This window comes from Tachysurus vachellii, chromosome 11, assembly GCF_030014155.1.
Source record: "Tachysurus vachellii isolate PV-2020 chromosome 11, HZAU_Pvac_v1, whole genome shotgun sequence".
NCBI lineage: Eukaryota > Metazoa > Chordata > Actinopteri > Siluriformes > Bagridae > Tachysurus > Tachysurus vachellii.
Genome location: NC_083470.1, coordinates 5,513,127 through 5,536,188, shown reverse-complemented (window position 1 = coordinate 5,536,188; position 23,062 = coordinate 5,513,127). Strand labels below are relative to the sequence as shown.

Sequence of the window (23,062 nt, the reverse complement as noted above, 5' to 3'; positions counted from 1 at the left end):
CGCAAACCAGTTTTTGATATGTTTTTTTTTTTTAATCATATTGACCAGTTTTAATAAAATAGTTGATTACTTATCGTGGTGTTTTTGTTGTTTTTTTCTATTGATAAAAAAATTCAATACAGTACATCAAAGACTTAAAAAAAAAAAAGTCACAACTTCATTTATAGTGCTCTCATTTGAGGACTGTCTTCAGACAGTCACCAGTTTCAGCCTAAGCTCAGTATAATGTCTGTGTGGAGTTTTTGCATGTTCTCCACATGTCCTCTGGGTTTTCTGGTTTCCTCCCACCTCAAACCCAGTAGGTGTGTATTTGGGTCTCTAAAAGCATCACTTCATTTCTGTCATTGTTTCTTATTTTTTATCTTACAGAATTCTTAGCATTCGAAACACCCACCAGTGTCTCGAGTTAAACTTCACTACAAAAAATTCCAACTTAGCAATTGGCAATAGCTTAAATATAGTCTCATTTAACTGATATTTTCTATAACATTACAATCTATTAAATACGAGACCTTTTTAAGACCTTTTACTTTAAATGTCTTTACATTTACAAACTTTACATTTTGCTCTATTGGCAGATTATTCACTTCCTTGACAATCTAAATACTTTAAACTATTTGAGAGTACTCGAAATATATAAATACATATAAATACACTTACTCTCCACTTTATTAGGAGCATCTGGACTCCTGCTTATTTATGCAGCTATACATCAGTAGCACTCATGAATTTCATCAAACATCAGATTGGAGAAAAAAGTTAGCATTGTATTGTGGGTAAAGAGTTCACTGAAACTGGACTGTGCCCATGAGTGCCTCAGGTTCCTGTTCATGCCTTGACCAAATGGAACTTGATGTGATCTTCTGCCATTGTGCCCTGTTCTCAAGGTTCGATGTTTTGTGCATGCAAAGATGCTTCTCAGAACTGATCTCCTCAACTGTAGAGTTCGATATAATCAACTGTTTCAACATTTGAAGCATCTACAGTACCTTTGGTTTGTGGAATTTAACCTTCGAGGTCTTTCACTTCTCCTGGGTCTCAGTAATTATCAGTCATAAATTATCTCTCAGAATGACATTTCATTGCAGTGCATGCAAGATATGACATGAATGACAACAAAATTCAACTTGACCTGATATACAAGCGGTGGGAAATAAATCTTGAGACATTTGGATTTGTACTTAAATATTAGAAAGTCTGTATTCATAAGCATAAATTCTTATAAAAACAAACGGTTATGAGAGTCTGTCTGATGAAATCAAGGTTTTAGGTTTCTCCACCTTTATCAAGATTTATACCTGTTGCAGTGGCAATAAAAGTCTTTTATAATAACACAAATTTAATCTGTTAAAAACTATTTTTGCAGCATTTTTACCTAGTCATTGACTTATTTTTATGTAATGTTTTTAACCCTATTTGACTCATCTGGAAAGTTCAATGTGTCATAACTTGGGTTTCCTTCCACATATTTGCCTGAAATTTACCAGGATTGTTCCAAATTATGAACCTTGCAAGTACAATTAATTTTGTCTATTTTCGTTGAACTATGTGTTCGTAAAATAAATACTTTCCTCCTCAAGTCATCCCGGGTCAATTTGACTCAAAAATGCACACATAAAATGTCTACTAACACACGCACCCAAAACACACGAACACACATACACACACACAAATTGGGCATTGCATTTCATTAGGCCTCCAGAAAAAAAAGCCACACATTTGTAAATATTTCACACTTTTGATATGTGTTTGCCTAGCAGAGGGCAGAATATGATCTACCGCAATGATGCTACACACACACGCACACACACACAGTCAAACACTGTTCAAAGCATTGGGCAATGCATTTCAGTTGGTCTCCAGACAAAACAAAAGCTACACATTTGTAAACATTTCACACACACAGACACACACGCACACACACAAATTGAGCATTGCATTTCATTAGGCCTCCAGAAAAAAAAGCTACACATTTGTAATTATTTCACACTTTTGATATACCTTTGTCTAGCAGAGGGCAAAATATGATCTACCAAAATGATGCCACACACACACACACACACACAAGCATTGGGCATTGCAATTCATTAGGCCTCCAGAAAAAACAAAAGCTACTCATTTGTAAATATTTCACACTTGTTATATGCATTTGTCCAGCTGGGGGCAAAATCTGATGTACCAACAAGCTTTACACACACACACTCACACACACACACACACACACATTTTGAGTGGTGTGTGTGTGTGTAGCCCGTTTTTGGGTGATCAGGTGGCATCTGGTAGGCAAAATAGACATAAGTGTAAAATGTTCACAAATGTAAGCTGATCACACAGAATGGTGATCATTGTAGAATTTTTGATTCATAAGCATTCAAGTCAATTTGACCTGGGAAAAAAACAGGTTTATTATTTACTGACATGAAAAATGGTCAAAATGGTCAAAAAATCTCCTGGCTTTGAAATATACCAGCCTGTAATTGTGCATCAACGTTTGTGCCTCTATAGTGAAAATAATTCAAAATTTGTTTTTGTTTTTTACTAGAAAATTAGGCATTTTTGCATATTAATGAGGTTTATTATACCAAATATTACAAATTTTTTTGCAAAATATATGTTAATATGTTGTAAACAAGTTAGACAAAAAAAAGGTAAAAAAAAATAAATAAATAAAGGCTATCATATATACTTAGGTTTTTATATTCTTTTTCATTTTATATATATATATATATATATATATATATATATATATATATATATATATATATATATATCTTATGAATATGTTTTCATATTTATAGGTAGAAAATCTCTTTTTTTTTTACACTAGTGTAGAAAAAATATTTGTTTTTGGATTGACTGATATAAGGAGATAACATGAAGGTGTTACATGACCCCACCCCTTCCTTTATTAATGTCCTTTATCAGCAATCCTTGTGTGTTCACAAAACGTTACCATGGTAACTAAAATTACTGGATTAATGAATTCGACGTGGAGTGTCATTGCTAATGCATGTTTAGAATATTTATTTGCATATCTGAAATATTTACAGATAGAAACCAAAACCAAAAGTAGCAATACGCCCATCACTAAATTGTGAAAAAAAGAAATTGGCTCTTTTTAAGGGGGGCACGGTGGCTTAGTGGTTAGCACGTTCGCCTCACACCTCCAGGGTTGGGGGTTCGATTCCCGCCTCCGCCTTTTGTGTGTGGAGTTTGCATGTTCTCCCCGTGCCTCGGGGGTTTCCTCCGGGTACTCCGGTTTCCTCCCCTGGTCCAAAGACATGCATGGTAGGTTGATTGGCATCTCTGGAAAATTGTCCGAAGTGAATGAGTATGTGTGTGCCCTGCGATGGGTTGGCACTCTGTCCAGGGTGTATCCTGCCTTGATGCCCGATGATGCCTGAGATAGGCACAGGCTCAACGTGACCCGAGGTAGTTCAGATAAGCGGTAGAAGATGAGTGAGTGAGTGAGTGAGTGAGTGAGTGAGTGAGAGTGGCTCTTTTTAGTGAGTCAGACCATTTGGCTCAGCTTTTAAAAAAAAAAAGAAAAAAAAAAGAGTCGACACTTCCGGCTCCCACACGTTTTTTTTTTTCCGTTTTTTTTTTTTTTTTGGTTTGTTTGTTGACTTACTTTATTATATAAAAAAAAACAAACAGCATTATTGGTGCTATTTAAATAATCATTACATCAACATGTACGCGCTTTCAAGAATCATTTCCATTCAACTCACCAAACACACATGAGTAATGCAGCGTGTCCTTCACGACAAACTCCTCATAACACTCAGCTAAGAAAGAAAAACACGTCTTTTACACTAATGAACAGCTCAGATGTTGACAAAAGATTCTTTGAAAACGTTTTAATTCAATTACCATGCGACTGCATGCATATATGGACGTTCATTTAAAAGAGCCGGTTCAAAGAGCCGACTCGTTCGACACTTCACTAGTGAGGAAGTGGCTTCGTAATGGAGAGATTTTGAACGTTGTTTGTGTTTTTGTCTGCACTCTGTTGTGGCATTCTGTTTAGGAAAGTTTTTGTGGCTTGTTAGATGTGATAGTTTGTGTGCACAAGTTTGGTTTGGTGCCATAACATCTGTAAAGGCATCTCAAATAAGAGATGTTACAAAATGTTTGAGTCAATTTTATTATACAAACCCATCAATGTTTAATGTGAGAAGTCATATCTTATTTGTATATGTATATGCATATGGATATGTATATAAATATGTATATGAATATGAATATAGATATGGATATGTATATGAATATGTATATAAATATGAATATGAATATATATATATATATATATATATATATATATATATATATATATATATATATATATATATATATATATATATATATATGAATATGGGCAGCTTGTAATACAGAAAATATTCTAGATATCTACATTTTCAAAGTGACACAGAAATCCTGTCTATATATATATATATATATATATATATATATATATATATATATATATATATATATATATATATATATATATACATATATAGCAATCTGTTCCTCTTTATGCACAGTTTGATTGTTGTTCAAGTCGCCATTAAGTTGCAGTGTGTGTTCCCATGTGGAGTTAGATTGTGTTTTCAGATTGTGCCACTGCTTGTGTTCCTCTTTCTGTGTAGAACGAAGTGCACACAACCGGATGCGCGGTTTTGCTTTTAACTCAACGGCAGTGAACCCGGAAAAAGCCATGTCACTGCTATCATGTGCTAACGCTAACTCCACGGTTCTTGCTCCAAAACTCGTATTTAATCCTCAGTACCATGACATTCAGCGGCGCGTGCGACTTTTAACAGTGTAGCAGGAGGATCCAGGACTTACCCAAACTAGGCTTTATCAGTAAGTCAGGCACTCTCTCTCTCTCTCTCTCTCTCTCTCTCTCTCTCTGTGTGTGTCTAAGCATTGATGATATTAAGGTGTGGCAGTTTAACGCTTGTGAACTTCAGGAGGAACTTCAGTCCTTTTCCCAATCCTGACTAATGACGTCACTCATCACCCTCCTCTTTGATATTAGGACTTTGATGTTTAGATTAAAAGGTTGTAAGTTGTATCTCAAATGGTATTATAGACTCATTAGTATTCATCATTGCTTATCATGGTAGTATATGTTATCAGACATAAAACATTCCATGTATGCATGGAATTGCATACAGATTAATAAATAATCTGTATATATAATATTTAATATTAATATTTAGCACAAATGCTTTCTTGTTTTATATACTGTAAGCACTACTTGTTGGATGTTTAGTAGTCATAGTACTAGTGTGGCATATTGGATGTCGTCCGTATTCAGTTTTGGTCTGTTAAACTGTCTAGACATCTAAGTACACACTTAAGCTTATTTTGAGTACTGTTTAAGTAGATAAAAGAAATCTCTGGTCTCTTCAAGCTCATTAATCTAAAGAGTGCATTCTTGGAAAGACAGTACTGTTCATTGCAGCTGGGACGGTATACTCAAGGGGATATATAATTTACAGTGCGTAAATAGACCATAATTAGTTTTCAGCTTTAGATACATGACATAAATGTGAAAGTATTCACTCCATTCACAAGGAAAGCTATGTGTATTAAAGTGTACAGAATAGAGAGCGTACTATCCGATGGAATGGCTGCAGGCGTTTTGTCTGGATACTACAAAAGGTTCACAGAAATTTAGCTGAAACAGTTTTTGCATAGACTGCAAGCAAACAGGGAAATTTCAGGAAGCTTCCTAGTTGACGTGCAGAACATACTTCATCACTCGCTCACATTCTAGAGCGGGTGCCAACAACACACTACCTCAGACCTGTGATAATCTATGATAATGTGCTATTTTTAACAGCTTTCTGTTAGGAAGTGTATATACTGGATAGAAATTATGACACGAATGTATTAACTTGTATTGCAGAGACACAACATAGAAAGTTTGCCATGACTTTGAGAAGAATCAAATATTTCGAAAAATGTTTTTTTGTGCAGGTATTGGGAAATAATCTACTTTGTAGTTGACACACTTCACCTCTGTTCACTCTACCCTTTTGTTGATTGTTTATCTCTAACAACATGCCCTGTAGTGTTGTATTCCTTATATTTACACCAAACATGTAAGCTTGGAGAGGTGAAATGAGTTCAGCAGTACACTTTAATAGGTACATCTACTTTATGCAACATGTCTCAGATGTAATGGCAATGTGCTTTAAAGATGTATTGTGTCCTGTTCTTGTATGTGACCCGTTGTATCAGTCTACAACACAGCACAGAATTACATAAGCGGATCAAAAGATATCGATGTTAACGATCCAGCACATCAGGATAGTACTGGCTCTAATATGAATATTCATCAATATATCAGAACATCCCTAGTAAAGATATAGTGTATGATAGTGTATTTGCTGAGCATTTGTATATGTTTGATAAATATACCTCTTTTAAATAAAAAAATATATAGTATATGATAAAGTTCTGCAAAAAAAGGTTATGTGCCCTTTAATGGAAATTTACCCCAAAAGCATGGTTTGCATAAATGCAAATAGCAATTTATAGCCAGGGAGTAACTTGGGCTCTGGTGCAGGGGAGTGACACTATGTTAACGTTCACTTTTCAACTTTCACCAAGCTGGGTAGAGCTATTATTTGGGGATCATTTTTATTTATACAATAGGAAATGTTTATTTACTATTTAGGGAAGGAGTCTCCAGTGTCAGTGCTGTGCAAAGGTATACAAGTTTCATATTATGGGAGAGCCTTTGGACAAGGATCCATGCATTCTGGTTTCTCAGTAACATCACAAGCTGCGTTATTCTGGCTCATGAATTTCAACAAACAGTAGAAAAATGATGCTGGTGCAGTGTGGGTGCAACTGTTGATAGATATTATGACAAATGTGACAGCAGGATCTAATTTGTCTTGCTGATGTTCCACGTCGATGAACTATGAAATGATGTATAAGGACACATCCTTTATTAATAAAATTAAAATCTGACTTTTGACTAAACCAAATTCACAGCTATTGTAAAATACTCCATATGCCGCATGCACGCCTATGAACTCACCCCAGTTAAAAAATTCTGTATTATTGCACCAGGTTTTTAAACCAATAAAAACTTTACTAGCTAAACTTGGACCTGCTGTAGGGGTATGAAAAGAGACTGAACATCATTAGTAAGTTAGTTAATGAAGAGTGTATTTTGTCGTGTCTTGTTTTTAGAAATAAACAACAATAATCCTTTATTTAAGATCTTGCCATAGTTGTGTTGTTCAGGAGTTGCAGGCAGAGCGCGAGGCTGTAACGCTGTTCATGTGTGACGTGCAGGTTTACGCACACGTGCGCGCACGCATATACGCGCGCGGAGGCGTTCACAGCTCACTTTGTTTGCTTCCGGTAGTTCTGGGACATGCCTTACCTGGACAGACACAGTCGGATCTGTGGATTTTTGGACATAGAGGAGAATGAGAACAGCGGCAAGTTTTACCGGCGCTACTTCATCTTGGACACGCCGTGTAACTCCCTCGTTTGGTTCATGGACAATCCACAGGTAGAGACTCTATTATTATTAACAGTGCAGGAAGTTTGATTTCTGCAGAGGTGCACAGTGCATTGTTCCTAAACCGTTTTGCATGTCTTCTTGTGAACAGAATTTGCCAGATGGCGCAGAGTCTGTTGGAAGTTTGAAGCTAAGTTACATTTCAAAGGTTATTATTATTATTATTATTATTATTATTATTATTATTATTATTATTGTTATTATTATTATTATTATTATTATTGTTGTTGTTGTTGTTGTTGTTGTTTATTATTATTATTATTAATATTGTTATTATTAATAGTAGTAGAAGTAGTAGTATTAATAATAATAATAATAATATAAGTATTACTATTATTATTTTTATTCTTATTATTATTAATATTATTAATAGTAGTAGTAGTAGTAGTAGTAGTAGTAGTATTACTATTATTATTATTATTATTAGTAGTAGTAGTAGTAGGTGTAGTGCTATTATTATTACTATTATTATTAATATTAATATTAATACAACAGTATGTGCAATGTAAAAACATTGCATAGCAATGATTGTGCTGTTCTCTTAGAATGTACAGTTGTCCAAAAAAAAAAAAGTTATAGATTCATTTGTTTACTTCACAAGTGTGGTTACTGATGGTCTTAATGTCGAGCCATGCTAAATTTGACTAAATGGAAATAAATGCAGCTTGCTTTCATCATACTACACGTGACATTGAACAGAATTTTTATAATATCGGATATTCAAAGGCTTAACCTTTTTTTTGTTTTGTTTTTTTAAGTCCGTGTGGTAGCCTAGTGGTTAAGGTGTTGGGCTACCGATTGAAGGTTGTGAGTTTGATCCCAAGTCCACTAAGCTTAACCCTAAATTGCTCAGTTGTATAAAAAAATGAGATAATGTAAGTCATTCTTGATAATGGCATCTGCCAAATGCTGGAAATGTAAAAGTATCATAATAAACAGTTTGATGTGGCTTGATGTACATAAGCAAATAAAAAATATCCCACAGTTACAGTACTGTCCTCTATCAAAAGAAAGACCCCATAAACTTAGCATAGTACAGCAGTAAATATTCAATATACACTGCGTTACAGCCTTACATGTTTCTTCCTTTATTTTTTCCTTTCTTTATAACTTTTTAAAGGTTAGCGAAGTCTCTGCCAAACAGAAACCCAAGACAGAGTTCTGCTTTGGTAAGTGATCACTCGTCTGTTCTGTCTCATATGTGAACACATTTAATATAAATAACACATGTTGTTACACACAGTGATAAATGCTCTGTCTCGGCGGTACTTTCTGCAAGCCAACGATGCCATGGACTTAAAGGAGTGGGTCATCGCCTTGAATAAGGCGACTAAAATTACAGTAAGACACATTGTGCATCGTTTTATTTTGTTTTGCTTTTAATGCATCTAGTGTGCTGTTGTTTCTTCAGTAAGACCCAATCAGATAAGGATCAGAGGCAGGCTAGAGTCAGAGTCAGAACTGGCAGCAGTTTTAAATGGGCAACAGACTCAAATCAAAGTCAGAATTAGAGTCCAAATCCAAATCTTATTTTTGCCAAGTACAAGATAATAAATAATTTGTTTTGGAGTTGGAATCAGCAACAGACAACACAATTAGCGCAATATATTCATACCCACTTTTTCACATTTTGACTTTTTCACATTTTTACAACCACAAACAAAAATTTATTTTATTAGGATTTTATGTGATAGACCAACACAAAGTGGCACATAATTGTGAAGTGGAAGGAAAATGATAAATGGTGTCCAAATGTTTTTGACAAATAAATATCTGAAAAGTGTGGCATGCATTTGTATTCAGCCCCACTGATTCAATACTTTGTAGAACCACCTTTTGCTGCATTTACAGCTGCAAGTCCTTTGGGGTTTGTCTCTACCAGCTTTGCATATCTAGAGAGCGAAATTTTTGCCCATTATTCTTTGCAAAATAGCTCAAGCTCAGTCAGATTGGATGGCGAGCGGCTGTGAACAGCGATTTTCAAGTCTTGCAACAGATTCTCAATTGGATTTAGGTCTGGACTTTGACTGGGCCATTCTAACACATGAATATGCTTTGATCTAAACCACTCGGGCTCGGGCTGTATGTTTAGGGTCATTATCTTGCTGGAAGGTGAACCTTTTGAAGTCTTTTGCAAACTAACAGGTTTTTATCTGATTGCCCTGTATTTGGCTCCATCCATCTTCCCATCAACTCTGACCAGCTTCCCTGTCCCTGCTGAAGAAAAGCATCCCCACAACATGATGCTGCCACCACCAGGTTTCACGGTGGGGATGGTGTGTTCAGGGTGATGTGCAGTGTTAGGTTTGCACCCCGTATAACGTTTTGAATTTTGGCCAAAAAGTTCAATTTTAGTCTCATCTGACCAGAGCACCTTCTTCCATCTTCTTCTGTCCCTGACCTGTCTGGTGTCTTCATGATGCTGTTTGTTCACTTATATTCTCTAACACACTTCTTAGGGCTTCACAGAACAGCTGTATTTATACTGAGATTAAATTACACACAGGTGCACTCTATTTACTAATTAGGTGACTTCTGAAGGCAGTTGGTTTCACTGGATTTTAGTTAGGGGTATCAGGGTAAAGGGGGCTGAATACAAATGTACACCACAGATATTTCAGATATTTATTTGTAAAAATTTGGACACCATTTATAATTTTCATTCCACTTCACAAATATGTGCCACTTTCTTTCGGTCTATTTCATAAAATCCCAATAAAATACATTTTTCTTTGTGGTTGTAACATGTCAAAATGTGGAAAAGTTCAATGGGTATGAATACTTTTGCAAGGCACTGTAATTTATAATAAACAGATAGCACTTTACAGTAGAGAAGACACCCTCTGATAGAGAAGAGCATGAGAATTATTAAAACGTAACAAGAGATTAGTTTGATGGGAACAGTGACTAAGTTCACGGCTCAGGCTTCTCAGTAGGAAGTAAAGTGCTGATTTCAATTTGGTTCCTTAGAACTGGGTTTTGTGTGTGTGAGTGTGTGTGTGTGGGCATGTTCTGTTCCTCTTTCGCCCTCTGACCACAGCGCTCCTCTCTTCACCATACTGTGTAGGGGGAATAGTTTCAAATTTGAATACGTTCTTTCTAATTCCTGGTTTACAAAGGAAATTGTAATTATTTGTACTTTTTTCAGGTGCATTTTTATGATTAAATTTTAAAAACACAAGCGCAGAAATACATCTTTTTTTCAAATTTCATGTTCAGGTTCCCAAAAACCCAGCACCGGTTACTCAGACCACCGACACTGTCCCTGTGACGAGCCAGACTCAGTCAGCAACTCGGCAGGCCTACAAAACTGAGATTGTGGGAGGCGTGGTGGTCCACACACCGGTCCAGCAGGTTCTTTTGTGTTTTCATTTTCCACATATAACAGGATTTATTAGCAGCAGGTGGTGGTGGTCAATGTTGCTGTATGTATTTCTAGAACGAAACAGATGATGTATTCACGAATGAAGTTGCTCCACATATGACTTTGAGAAGATGCCAGAGTTTACGGCCAAACATCGTGAGATCGGGTTACTGCGTCAAACAAGGCAACGTGGTAATGCTGCATGTGTCATGTGACTTTTATGGTACTAATGAAATCGTTAAATCACCTCGAGGCTTTTCTTTTACTGATTATTTCCATGTATTGTTTCAGAGAAAAAGCTGGAAAAGAAGATTTTTCATTTTAGATGACCAGTTTGTGAGTTACTATAAAAATGAAACGGTGAGACACAGTAAACATGTCTTGGCTTTTAAATGACTAACAAAGTTTGGCCCAGAAGTGAAATTAATATATTAACTATTAAATCATCTTGATCGTAGGATAAAGATCCGTTACGCAGCATTCGTTTGAGGGACATACAGAAGGTTCACGAATGCCTTGTAAAATCAGGGTAAGTAGACATAATGGTTCAGTATGTAAGGGGTAAAGCATTGCTGGGTGTGCAGTTAAAGTTAACTGTGAAGCTCCTACACGAAGCAGGGTTATATTTACCAACCCTGAGTTTATATGTTTCCTGTGTTTATATGCTTATACCATGATTTTTTGACAATTACCTGTACATCAATACCTGCAACTCTGGGGTTAGGGATTTGATTCCTGTGTGCATGGATTTTGCACATAATTTCTGTGTTTTTGGGGTTTCCTCCAGGTACTTTGGTTTCCTCCCTCAGTTTAAAGACATGCGTTGTATGCTGATTGAGTGAGTGTAGCGATTACGCCCCGCAGTGTGTGTGTTGGCACCCCGTCAAGGGTGTCGTCTGCTTTGATCCCAGAGTCCCCCATGATAGACTCCCGGTTCCCTGTAACCCTGTTCTTTACAGAAAATGGATGGATAGAAGTAATAAAATATAAAAATAAAATATTCTATAACAGAATGTGCTGATATCAAAATAATCAGGATGGTGTAGTGGAGCCTAAATTGCACACCCCTGAAGTGCTTTATTCTTCTTATACAACAGCAAATTTCCACCAATTACTTTTTTCTCATTCATTAAAGAATGATGTCATACTGCTATCCATTTATAGTTATTACATTTAATGTTGTTCTTGGTATCACTTAAATTATAACAGTTATAACAGTAGCTTTTTAGATAAAGATAAAAATGCACAGCTTTCCATAAATCAAATCTATTAATAAATGAAAATATACATACAGATTTATTCAAATGTATGGCTTTTTTTTTTCTTTTTTTTTTTCTTTTTTTTATTTATTTATTTCATTTTTTATGAAAACTAGAAATGCTAACAAGAGCCATAGATTTTTTTTAAACTGTTTGCAAGGTATTTGTGAGGGCGTGATGGTCCAGTGGTGTAGGCGCTGGGATCTTGATCAGAAGGTCGGGGTTTGAGTCCACAAACTGCTGAGGCATCAACGTCGGATCCTTGAGCAAGGTCCTTAACCTCACCTGCTCCAGGGGCGCCGTCCTATGGCTTGACCCTACACTCTGACCCCATAACCTGGGATATGCGAAAATGGGCAGTGGTGGCTCAACTGGTTAAGGTTGTTGATCGGAGGATCGGGGTTCAAGGCTCAGCACAGCCAAGCTGCCACTGCTGGGCCCTTGAGCAAGGCCCTCAACCCTCCCTGCTCCAGGGGTGCTGTATCATAGCTGCCCCTGCACTCTGATCCCAACCTCCTCAGTTGGGAGGAATATGTGAAGAAAAGAATTCCACTGTGTTGTAATGTATATGTGGCGATAATAAAGACTTCTAGGCCCCGTTCTATTCTATTCTATTCTATTTATTAGATGGTTTCATTGAACTTTGTGCTTTTTGGGGACCTGGCAACCCTGCCTTATTTTTATCAAAATAGGGAAAACTGAATAAAGTTTAAAGTGGTGCTCAGTTATAATATTTACTTCTTGCACATCATTGACACTGATTAATAGAGCACTTTTCTGTTCGATTATTAGGGATCTGCTGTGCCGTGACAACCTTTTTGAGATCATCACAAATGCAAGAACCTTCTACATTCAGGTTGGTTTCCTCGTATTCTTCCTAAGACAAACTGAAAGTCTGCTGTGCACCTGTGCACATTTTGAATGTGACTGTTTTTGAATGACATCTTCCTAAACGGTCTGTTGCCCAAGCGTGGAGTAAACACCTGTTTTTAGACCGTTCAGTGACTCAGTTGAGCTGTGAAGCATTTTGTAAACATGCTTAATAAAGCTGAAGTAAAGAGATCCAGTTTTGCCATAAGTCATTGTGCAGTTTTTTCATTAAAGGAAGTCTTGGGGTTTTGCACGATTAATGATGCACAAAGCTAATTAGTCCGTACCAGATTTTATTCATGTTTATTACATGCTTCTTTAATGAAAATATGCAGATATAAAAGAAAAAATTAATTTATATTGAAAATTAATTAAAAAAAATTTCAGTTATTTAAATTGATGTGATTGCTGAATATGAACAGGTATAATGAGGCTTTTTACAGTTTCATTTTAACTCAGAATGATTTATTTATTCATTCATTCATTTACATAGACGGACACACCTGAAGAAATGAACGGCTGGATAAAAGACATTGCGGCAAAAATTCAAGACTTCAGAGGACCATCAAAGGTAATGCGTACATGTATATTCAAGACATTTATTTATCAAAATTAGCTTTATTCTGGAAACAAAGAGTCAGATTACTTCAGAGTATTTCTGATATCTCCTTCTCAGCTACCAGTTTAAAGCTATGATCTTTGTGAAACATACAAAGCATTACATGTCTTGGGTTTTATGTGTTTTATTTTGTGGGGTTCATGTAACACAACCTGCACCTTGTGGTAAAGGGTGTTAGGGGTGTGTCATATAAATGTATCTGAGGTTTTGACAGATGGGTTTTTTTTTTCCATAAAATTATTTCAGTGACTCTTGAAAGTCTCTTTTAGACTTTTCACATTTTATTATTCATTTTCACCTTCTCGCTATCTGTCTCTCTGACAGAGTTATCGCCCAGGCGGGCAGGTGAAACCACCCCTGGTAAAGTCCTGCTCCACAGTACAGTCCTGGCAGCCATGGACCCCAGTCCCAAAGAAAACATCTCGTTCAGTCGATGAAGAATTAAGAGAGAGCGCTTTCTGCTCGCTGCCCTCTCTCTCAGATGCACAGGAGAGCTCTGAGTCCAGAATACGCCAGAGACACCATTCTCAGCCTCAGCAATCTGCCACAGATCCACACTTTGCCATGGACAGGGACACACACATACGCACCTCCGATGTCTAGATCTGTTTTCTGCTATTAATGCTCACCAGTACACTTTGTTGTATTACATTATCTTTCATATTTTATTTGTGCTTTTTCTTTCCAAATGAAGACCTTAAGATTGTTAAGATAACACATGCAAATGCTTTTAGACATAGTAGGTGTGATAGAAAGCACTGAACAAGCCCAAGTGGCTTTGAGATCTTCGTCAGTGAGACTGTACAGGTGAAATAATTTTATGAAAGGTGCTAAAAGAAGAAGTTATCATTTTTTTGAGAAGAAATAATATGTTGAAGCCTGGCTGTATAGTCTTTTGTGAATATAGAATTTTTCATTTATGTCATGACCACATATTTGTCTTAGCTCCACAGTTTTTCATGTATGGCATACATGTGAAAGTATTATGGCTCGTAAAAATATATTGATTGTATTTTACTTTTTAAGTGTGCATAAAATGCTGCTGCGCTAAAAATGTTAATAAAATAAATGGGAGTACTGCTCACGTGCATTTCATGCTGTAGATTTATATTTTTTTTTTTAAAAAAGCTACTCTTATTACAATCAAATTCATTCCCAATAGGCCTACAACGGACAAGTTCCGGGTATAGTGCTCTAATCCTTTGGTTTTTTTTTTTTTTTGTTTACCATTTGTTAAAATCCTGTCAAGTGAGTGTGTGTTGAAGGAAGTGAAGTGAACAGTAAACACTGCAAAAGTACACTCCCTTCGCTACACTGTAGCTTTGCTTTTCAGTCTAGAAAAAGAGTTGGAACGTTTGAACAAAAGGAAGTTGGCAACAGGCGTGAGATAAATGCATGAGCTGTTGGGGGAAAAAAGCAACAGTGCAGTGAAATGCAGATTGGGCTCCTCCAGACTTTCAGGAGTAGGAGGAAGTTGGATGGAGTTGGATTTTATAGTGTGTGTGTATATATATACACACACATATATATGTATATATATATACACACACACACACACACACACATATATATATATATATATATATGTGTGTGTGTATTTATGTATGTATGTATGTATATACATACATATATATATATATATATATATATATATATATATATATATATATATATATATATATAACCAGCATTTTGAATAATTCTCATCCTCAATAAAGTAGAGTCATTCTTTTTAAGTGCTGACCATTATAATCACAATGGATTCCTCATGACAATGTTGATTGTTACTGTCACTAATTTAATATGGTGACCTGGAAGGGAAACAGGTAACAGGTTATGGGTTTATAATCATAGTGGTGGATCACCAATATACCTTGGTCACTTAGGTTGATGAGAATCTCCAGAAGACTTTCTCATTAACTTCTATCAACATGACATTGCAGGAAACTTTCATATTCTACCTTTCAGACACATGGTCAATAGGTACCAACCTTTTCTTAGCAGGGAAACAAGCAAATGGAAAATATTTGTTAGATTTACAGAAAACTGCCCTGGCAGTCCTCCAAGCAGTTAGAGATATGTGGTTACATACAGTACATAACCTCTCAGCATGTGAGGAATAAACAATAAACACGTTGTGATGTTGTCTGACACTGTTCATACCACAAAATATCATTATTATTCTATAACAATATGTAATAATTCCTCTTGTACCACTGTAGTTTGCCAACAACTACAAATGATAAGTCGTGGGAAGTCGTGGCCTAATGGTTAGAGAGTTTGACTCCTAACCCTAAGGTAGTGGGTTCAAGTCTTAGGCCGGCAATACCACAACTGAGGTGCCCTTGAGCAAGTCCTGAGCTTGTCCTGTTACTGATTATCTCGAAAGCACAAAGTCCTCTGTCCTCATATGTCCCGTTCCAAAGCTCTGTCACCTGAGGCTCCTTCTACATCATATCAATAATCTTTTTCTTTGTCATTTCTTATTAATTTAAATTACGTATCCACCATATAAATCCCTAATCCCCAAACGATTTATTTGAAAATGTTCCTTGATATAAACCTGTGATTTGTCCCGAAGCCTTTAACATATACACTAACAAACAAACATTAATGTATTTTGTTCAATAAACAAACAACACATTTAAAAGTGGTACCCTAAAGTTAAAATAAGCACGTTTTCCGTTTTATCGTGTATAAGGATTGAAGCAGCAACTACTCGAAAATTGAGATGCGATTTCAATTCATTCATTCATCTTCTACCGCTTATCCGAACTACCTCGGGTCACGGGGAGCCTGTGCCTATCTCAGGCGTCATCGGGCATCAAGGCAGGATACACCCTGGACAGAGTGCCAACCCATCGCAGGGCACACACACACACTCTCATTCACTCACACACTACGGACAATTTTCCAGAGATGCCAATCAACCTACCATGCATGTCTTTGGACCGGGGGAGGAAACCGGAGTACCCAGAGGAAACCCCCGAGGCACGGGGAGAACATGCAAACTCCACACACACAAGGCGGAGGCGGGAATCAAACCCCAACCCTGGAGGTGTGAGGCGAAAGTGCTAACCACTAAGCCACCGTGCCCCCCAATTTCAATTCAATTCATTCATTCATTCATTCATCTTCTACCGCTTATCCGAACTACCTCGGGTCACGGGGAGCCTGTGCCTATCTCAGGCGTCATCGGGCATCAAGGCAGGATACACCCTGGACAGAGTGCCAACCCATCGCAGGGCAAACACACACACTCTCATTCACTCACACACTACGGACAATTTTCCAGAGATGCCAATCAACCTACCATGCATGTCTTTGGACCGGGGGAGGAAACCGGAGTACCCAGAGGAAACCTCCGAGGCACGGGGAGAACATGCAAACTCCACACACACAAGGTGGAGGCGGGAATCGAACCCCAACCCTGGAGGTGTGAGGCGAAAGTGCTAACCACTAAGCCACCGTGCCCCCCAATTTCAATTCATTCATTCATTCATTCATCTTCTACCGCTTATCCGAACTACCTCGGGTCACGGGGAGCCTGTGCCTATCTCAGGCGTCATCGGGCATCAAGGCAGGATACACCCTGGACGGAGTGCCAACCCATCGCAGGGCACACACACACTCTCATTCACTCACACAGTCACACACTACGGACAATTTTCCAGAGATGCCAATCAACCTACCATGCATGTCTTTGGACCGGGGGAGGAAACCGGAGTACCCAGAGGAAACCTCCGAGGCACGGGGAGAACATGCAAACTCCACACACACAAGGCGGAGGCGGGAATCGAACCCCAACCCTGGAGGTGTGAGGCGAAAGTGCTAACCACTAAGCCACCGTGCCCCCCAATTTCAATTCAATTCAATTCAATTCAATTCAATTCAAATTTATTTCTATAGCGCTTTTTACAATTGACATTGTCTCAAAGCAACTTTACAGATCATAAACATAAAGCAAAAGTTTAATATAAAGAATAATATAAAATTCAAGATTAATATTAGACTTATATTTAAATGTGTTTGTGTTTATCCCCAATGAACAAGCCTGAGGTGACTGAGGTGATTGTGGGGAGGAAAGACGCCCTTAGATGCTAAAGGAAGAAAACTTGAGAGGAACCAGACTCAAAAGTCAACCTCATCCTCATTTGGGTGTTATTTTATTTTTATTTTCACTGAGAGTTTAAAATAAAATGAATATTTAAGTACACCGTAGTACAGCAACGATAGTATGTGATGTACATCTTATTCTACTGCATCTGGGTGCCTTTTCTCTGTCACTGAATCCAGCCCAGGATACCGGAAGTAGAATTGACTCATTGCTAAGACCGCTGTAAGAATGTAAACAAGAGGAGTTATGCTAGCTGATATCTGCCATGCCATGCTAATCTGTTTACAACTCGATTAAACGGATTTTGAAAAGAATGAAAAAAGGAAATGGACATGCACACACGGCCAACGCTATTTACTGAAATAGGTAAGACAGACTAGGAAACAAGTTGTTAGCAAGAACAGCTACTAAATTCAAACGTATGCTAATCGTATGCTAACGTCGAGGTTTTAGGCATTAAATTAATATGAAACAAAATAGCACTTGTAAATTAAATAGGAATTTAATCTGGATATGGAACCGTTTTGTGGAGTCGCTAATTAAGTTTTATGAGCCTATGGAGTAAATTAAGGTTATTTATCCCTCTAATTACCCATTCGTCTATTCCATTCCCCCATTAATACATGTATTTATCCACCCACCCATCCAAACTATCCGTCCATTCATAAAGCCCACTCACCCATCCTTCTTTACACCAACACATCCACCCATTAATCCATACATTTATCCACCCACCCATCCAATTCATCCATCCATCCACCATCCATTCATGAAACCCACTCACCCATTCTTCTTTACACCCACACATCCTCCCATCCATTTCATCCACCCATTAATCCATTCATCCACCATCCATTCATAAAACCCACTCACCCATCCTTCTTTACACCCATACATCCTCCCATCCATTCCATCCACCCACTAATCCATACATTTATTCATCCATCCATCCACCATCCATTCATGAAACCCACTCACCCATTATTCTTTACACCCACACATCCTCCCATCCATTTCATCCACCCATTAATCCATTCATCCACCATCCATTCATAAAACCCACTCACCCATCCTTCTTTACACCCATACATCCTCCCATCCATTCCATCCACCCACTAATCCATACATTTATCCACCCACCCATCCAATTCATCCATCCATCCACCATCCATTCATGAAACCCACTCACCCATTCTTCTTTACACCCACACATCCTCCCATCCATTTCATCCACCCATTAATCCATTCATCCACCATCCATTCATAAAACCCACTCACCCATCCTTCTTTAAACCCATACATCCTCCCATCCATTCCATCCACCCATTAATCCATACATTTATCCACCCACCCATCCAATTCCTCCATCCACCATCTATTCATAAAACCCACTCACCCATCATTCTTTACACCCACACATCCTCCCATCCATTCCATCCACCCATTAATCCATGCATTTATCCATTCATCCACCATCCATTCATAAAGCCCACTCACCCATCCTTCTTTACACCCACACATCCTCCCATCCATTCCATCCACCCATTAATCCATGCATTTATCATTCATCCACCATCCATTCATAAAACCCACTCACCCATCCTACTTTACACCCACACATCCATCAATCCATTCTTTCATGCACTCATTCACCTGTCCATCAACACATCCACCCATTCACTCATACATCGACACATCCATCCATCCATCCATCCATTCACTCATCCATCAACACATCCATCCACCCATCACTTCTAACCGTTACTAAGTCTTGACGATGGAGACTCCTTCCAAAATGCGAACTATGTCTCTTCACAGAAATTGTCATAATTTAAATTATTCTAATTATTATTATTAACTAACAACACAACTTAAGATCTATTTACTATTACATATTATTCCTATAGAAACAATAATACATTAGAACCTGGGAGTATGTTGGGCTTCAGGAAGTTAAAGCTACTTGTTCAGGTGTCTCTCATCTCAGTGATAGACACAAGACTCATATATGCGTAATAATGACAGTTGTATGCCATGTCTAGATGTGCTGATATTATCATGAAATAAAAATTACTGAAGCCTTTTCATCTGTATAAACTGATAACAGCTACATGTCTAGTCATATGCATTATTTCTAACTTCTTTCATTGTGTGTTTAGCACATGGCCTGGGCTTCTGGACGGACCGATCAGCATTGCATGAAGCAGCAGCTCATGGACGAGCAGCAGAACTTCAGAAGCTCATTAAAAATGGAGCGTTGGTCAACATTGTGGCTGTGGACTCCATAACTCCATTGCATGAGGCTTGTATTCAAGGCCAAACACAGTGCGTACAGCTGCTACTGGAAGCTGGAGCTCATGTAAGCTTTATTTATGTTTGACTATGTAAAGACTAGTGACATTGGATAAATTGCTTATCCTGTTTATTTATTGACTTGGTTTCAGGTGAACGCACGTAACATAGACGGGAGCACACCATTGTGCGATGCCTGTGCAGCTGGCAGCCTAGAGTGTGTGAAGCTGCTGCTGCAGTACGGAGCCATGGTGAACCCTCCTCTCTTCACTTTTTCTCCCCTTCATGAAGCCTGTATGGGTGGTAAGATAACCTGTTTTTCCCTGTCTGTATAGCTGAAATGTCCAATGTCCAAGTTTTTATTTGGGCAAATTACACATGGTCTCCAAGTTCATCCAAACTGATTTCCAGCCCCTATCCATCCAATCAATTCACCCGTCCAATTCATCCACCCATCCATCCACCTGCACACACACGCATTCACCCATTTATTCATCCATCCATCAGTTTATCCACCCACACATCCATCACATACCATGTCAGTAAACAGTGTTTGTATATACACAGCTTTGTAGTGGTGCGAAGGAGCGAATGCAAAGCAAATGAATATGCGATATAATTTTTGTTTGTATACCAGGCAACCCCGAGTGCGTTAGGCTCATGATAGCGAAAGGAGCTCTCTTGGAGGCTCACGATTGCCACTTCGGGACTCCCCTTCATGTGGCTTGTGCCAGGCAGCATTTAGACTGTGTCAAGATTCTACTGAATGCAGGTAAAGACTTTGCCTTGCGAGTCAGAAACTGAGCTGGTTGCATTATTTACTTTGGTGAAGGATATCCTTTTTGTGTATGATTGACACCATCTATACTTCTACAAACCATGTAAATGTTTTTTTAACTCGTATCTAAAGGTGCAAACGTAAATGCTGCAAAGATTCATGAGACGGCCCTCCACCATGCCGCTAAAGCAAACAACCTGGAGATGATTGAGCTCTTAATTGAGTTTGGGGGTAGCGTGTTTTCCAGAGACAACCTTGGCAAAAGGCCGATCGATTATGTCAACCCTGGTTCGGCCACAGCGCTCTGCCTCAAGTTCTACGAAGGTACATTTCACCATGCGTGTGTCTGAAATGTCGTCCTGTGACAGTACCTACTGCATTCAATTTAGTACTGAATCTGTGGGTACCGTATCAAATGCAGTTTTAGTATGCAGTATTCAATTCAGTACCTACTGCATTTGATACAGTACCTACTGTATATGATTCAGTACCCACTACATATGATTCAGGTACTACTCCATTTGTTTTAGTACCTATTGCATTTGAGTCAGTATTATACTGAATCGATACAGTAGTTAGTACTTAAGTAGTTTGGATACTGAATCGAATGCAGTAGTTCGTACCTGCTCGGCTGTTCAGTACTGATTTGTACTGATCAGTATATGTGTGTAGTGTGTAGTATAATACAATCTGGACATACTACATCTTCCATGTTGCAGTTGTCATGTGACCCATAACATCTTAATAACCACAATAGTCAGAATAAGGTTTGTAGATTTTTTTTGTGATTCTGTATGCTTTTCTCTGTGCTCATACAGATGAACCGCTTAGTCTTCAGCAGTTAAGCAGAGTGGCACTCAGAAGTGCATTGGGAAAACGAGCACTGGAGGCGGTGCCACAGCTGGGTTTACCCAATCGGATGATCTGCTACCTCACTTACATGCCCACTCCGCCTCATAAACTCCTGACAAGCGCACAAGTCGAGCTGACCGACCGAAGCTGACCGACTGTCTGGAAATATATTGTAGGTACGTCCCAAATGACGTACTGTACACTATGCACTTACACTATGTACTTTATCGTCTAGTATATACATTTTAGAAGGATAGTATCGTACCAAACGGAACACTACCATTTTTACTGACCAGAAGTATAAGCTGTTCCCCAGTCGATGGCAAATGACACAAAAACACATGGAAATGTTTGTAAACGCATGTTTAATTGCAAATGCAAATTTTGAAAATGTGGAAAAATAAATCACACAGTATGAGCTAATTTAAAATACTATTCTGCTACAGAACTAAAGCTGCATCTATTAAGAATATCAGAGAATAGTGCATAAGTATGCGATTTGGGATGCACTTCTTCTTAGTACAGCAGTGTATAAATAAGGCTCAATTCCTCAATTCCAATTCCTTCGAAATTCAACAGTTTTTCTTTTGCGCTGGCTGAACAAGAAAATCAGCTCACAAACTGCAAAAAAAAAAAAAAAAATTGTTTCATTCACAATGTATGCAGTATTTATTTGTAGGATGTATTTACATTCTCATTTGTATACAGTTTAGTGTGTATTGTAAATTGTATGTTTGTAATCTAGATTTCATTTTAACATGTATTGTTACACATTCTGCTTCCAAGATCAAAAAGTCTAGAAACGATTATCACTCTGTATTTGTTTAAAGTTAAAAAGTCTTAAGAGTGTCAGTGATGCCAAGTATCATAAAACTGGTAGTGAGGAAAAAAATATCTGGTCTTAAAATATTTGTCTTAAATTGTCTTAAAAAAATTATGAAAAATATTGAATCTATGGAATCAGTTGTCAAGTTGATATTTCTGCATAAACACTTGACAAAGTCAAACACTGAGCAGAAAGCAAGAGACAGGAAATGTATTGCTGAGTGCAAATACGTTGAGCTACCTGTTTAACATTCGCACCTTTATGCAAGGTCCACATTGTCCAACCCTGCTCATGGCTTTGCTTGATTTAAGGTACAAGATAACATGGGACCAAGACTTCAGATTTGCAGGTATTGGAATCATTGCAAAAAAGAATTACAGGTTAATTTGGAAAGTGTTTGTTTTGCTGCCTGTTTATTTATCAGTTCTATGTGTCTGTAGAAAAAAAGCCTATATATATATATATATATATATATATATATATATATATATATATATATATATATATATATATATATACATATATATATA

The 23,062-nt window shown here is 37.7% G+C and overlaps 2 protein-coding genes across 2 annotated transcripts; both read left to right on the top strand.

Moving 5' to 3' along the window:
* The first annotated feature begins 4,657 nt into the window (after positions 1-4,657).
* plekha2 (pleckstrin homology domain containing A2) lies at positions 4,658-14,762 on the top strand. The gene is made up of 12 exons (XM_060881730.1): positions 4,658-4,869; positions 7,397-7,546; positions 7,647-7,703; positions 8,676-8,724; positions 8,799-8,896; positions 10,775-10,909; positions 10,995-11,111; positions 11,211-11,279; positions 11,378-11,448; positions 12,971-13,034; positions 13,542-13,619; positions 13,992-14,762. Exons 2-12 carry the CDS (start codon positions 7,406-7,408, stop codon positions 14,268-14,270), a joined length of 1,158 nt encoding a protein of 385 aa, XP_060737713.1. The 5' UTR covers positions 4,658-4,869; positions 7,397-7,405; the 3' UTR covers positions 14,271-14,762.
* A 3,250-nt stretch (positions 14,763-18,012) lies between these two features.
* asb13b (ankyrin repeat and SOCS box containing 13b) lies at positions 18,013-23,013 on the top strand. Its single transcript, XM_060880865.1, has 6 exons — positions 18,013-18,150; positions 19,944-20,143; positions 20,229-20,379; positions 20,714-20,848; positions 20,987-21,178; positions 21,673-23,013. The coding sequence occupies exons 1-6, from the start codon at positions 18,111-18,113 to the stop codon at positions 21,855-21,857; spliced, it is 903 nt and encodes a 300-aa protein (XP_060736848.1). The 5' UTR covers positions 18,013-18,110; the 3' UTR covers positions 21,858-23,013.
* Positions 23,014-23,062: the final 49 nt, after the last annotated feature.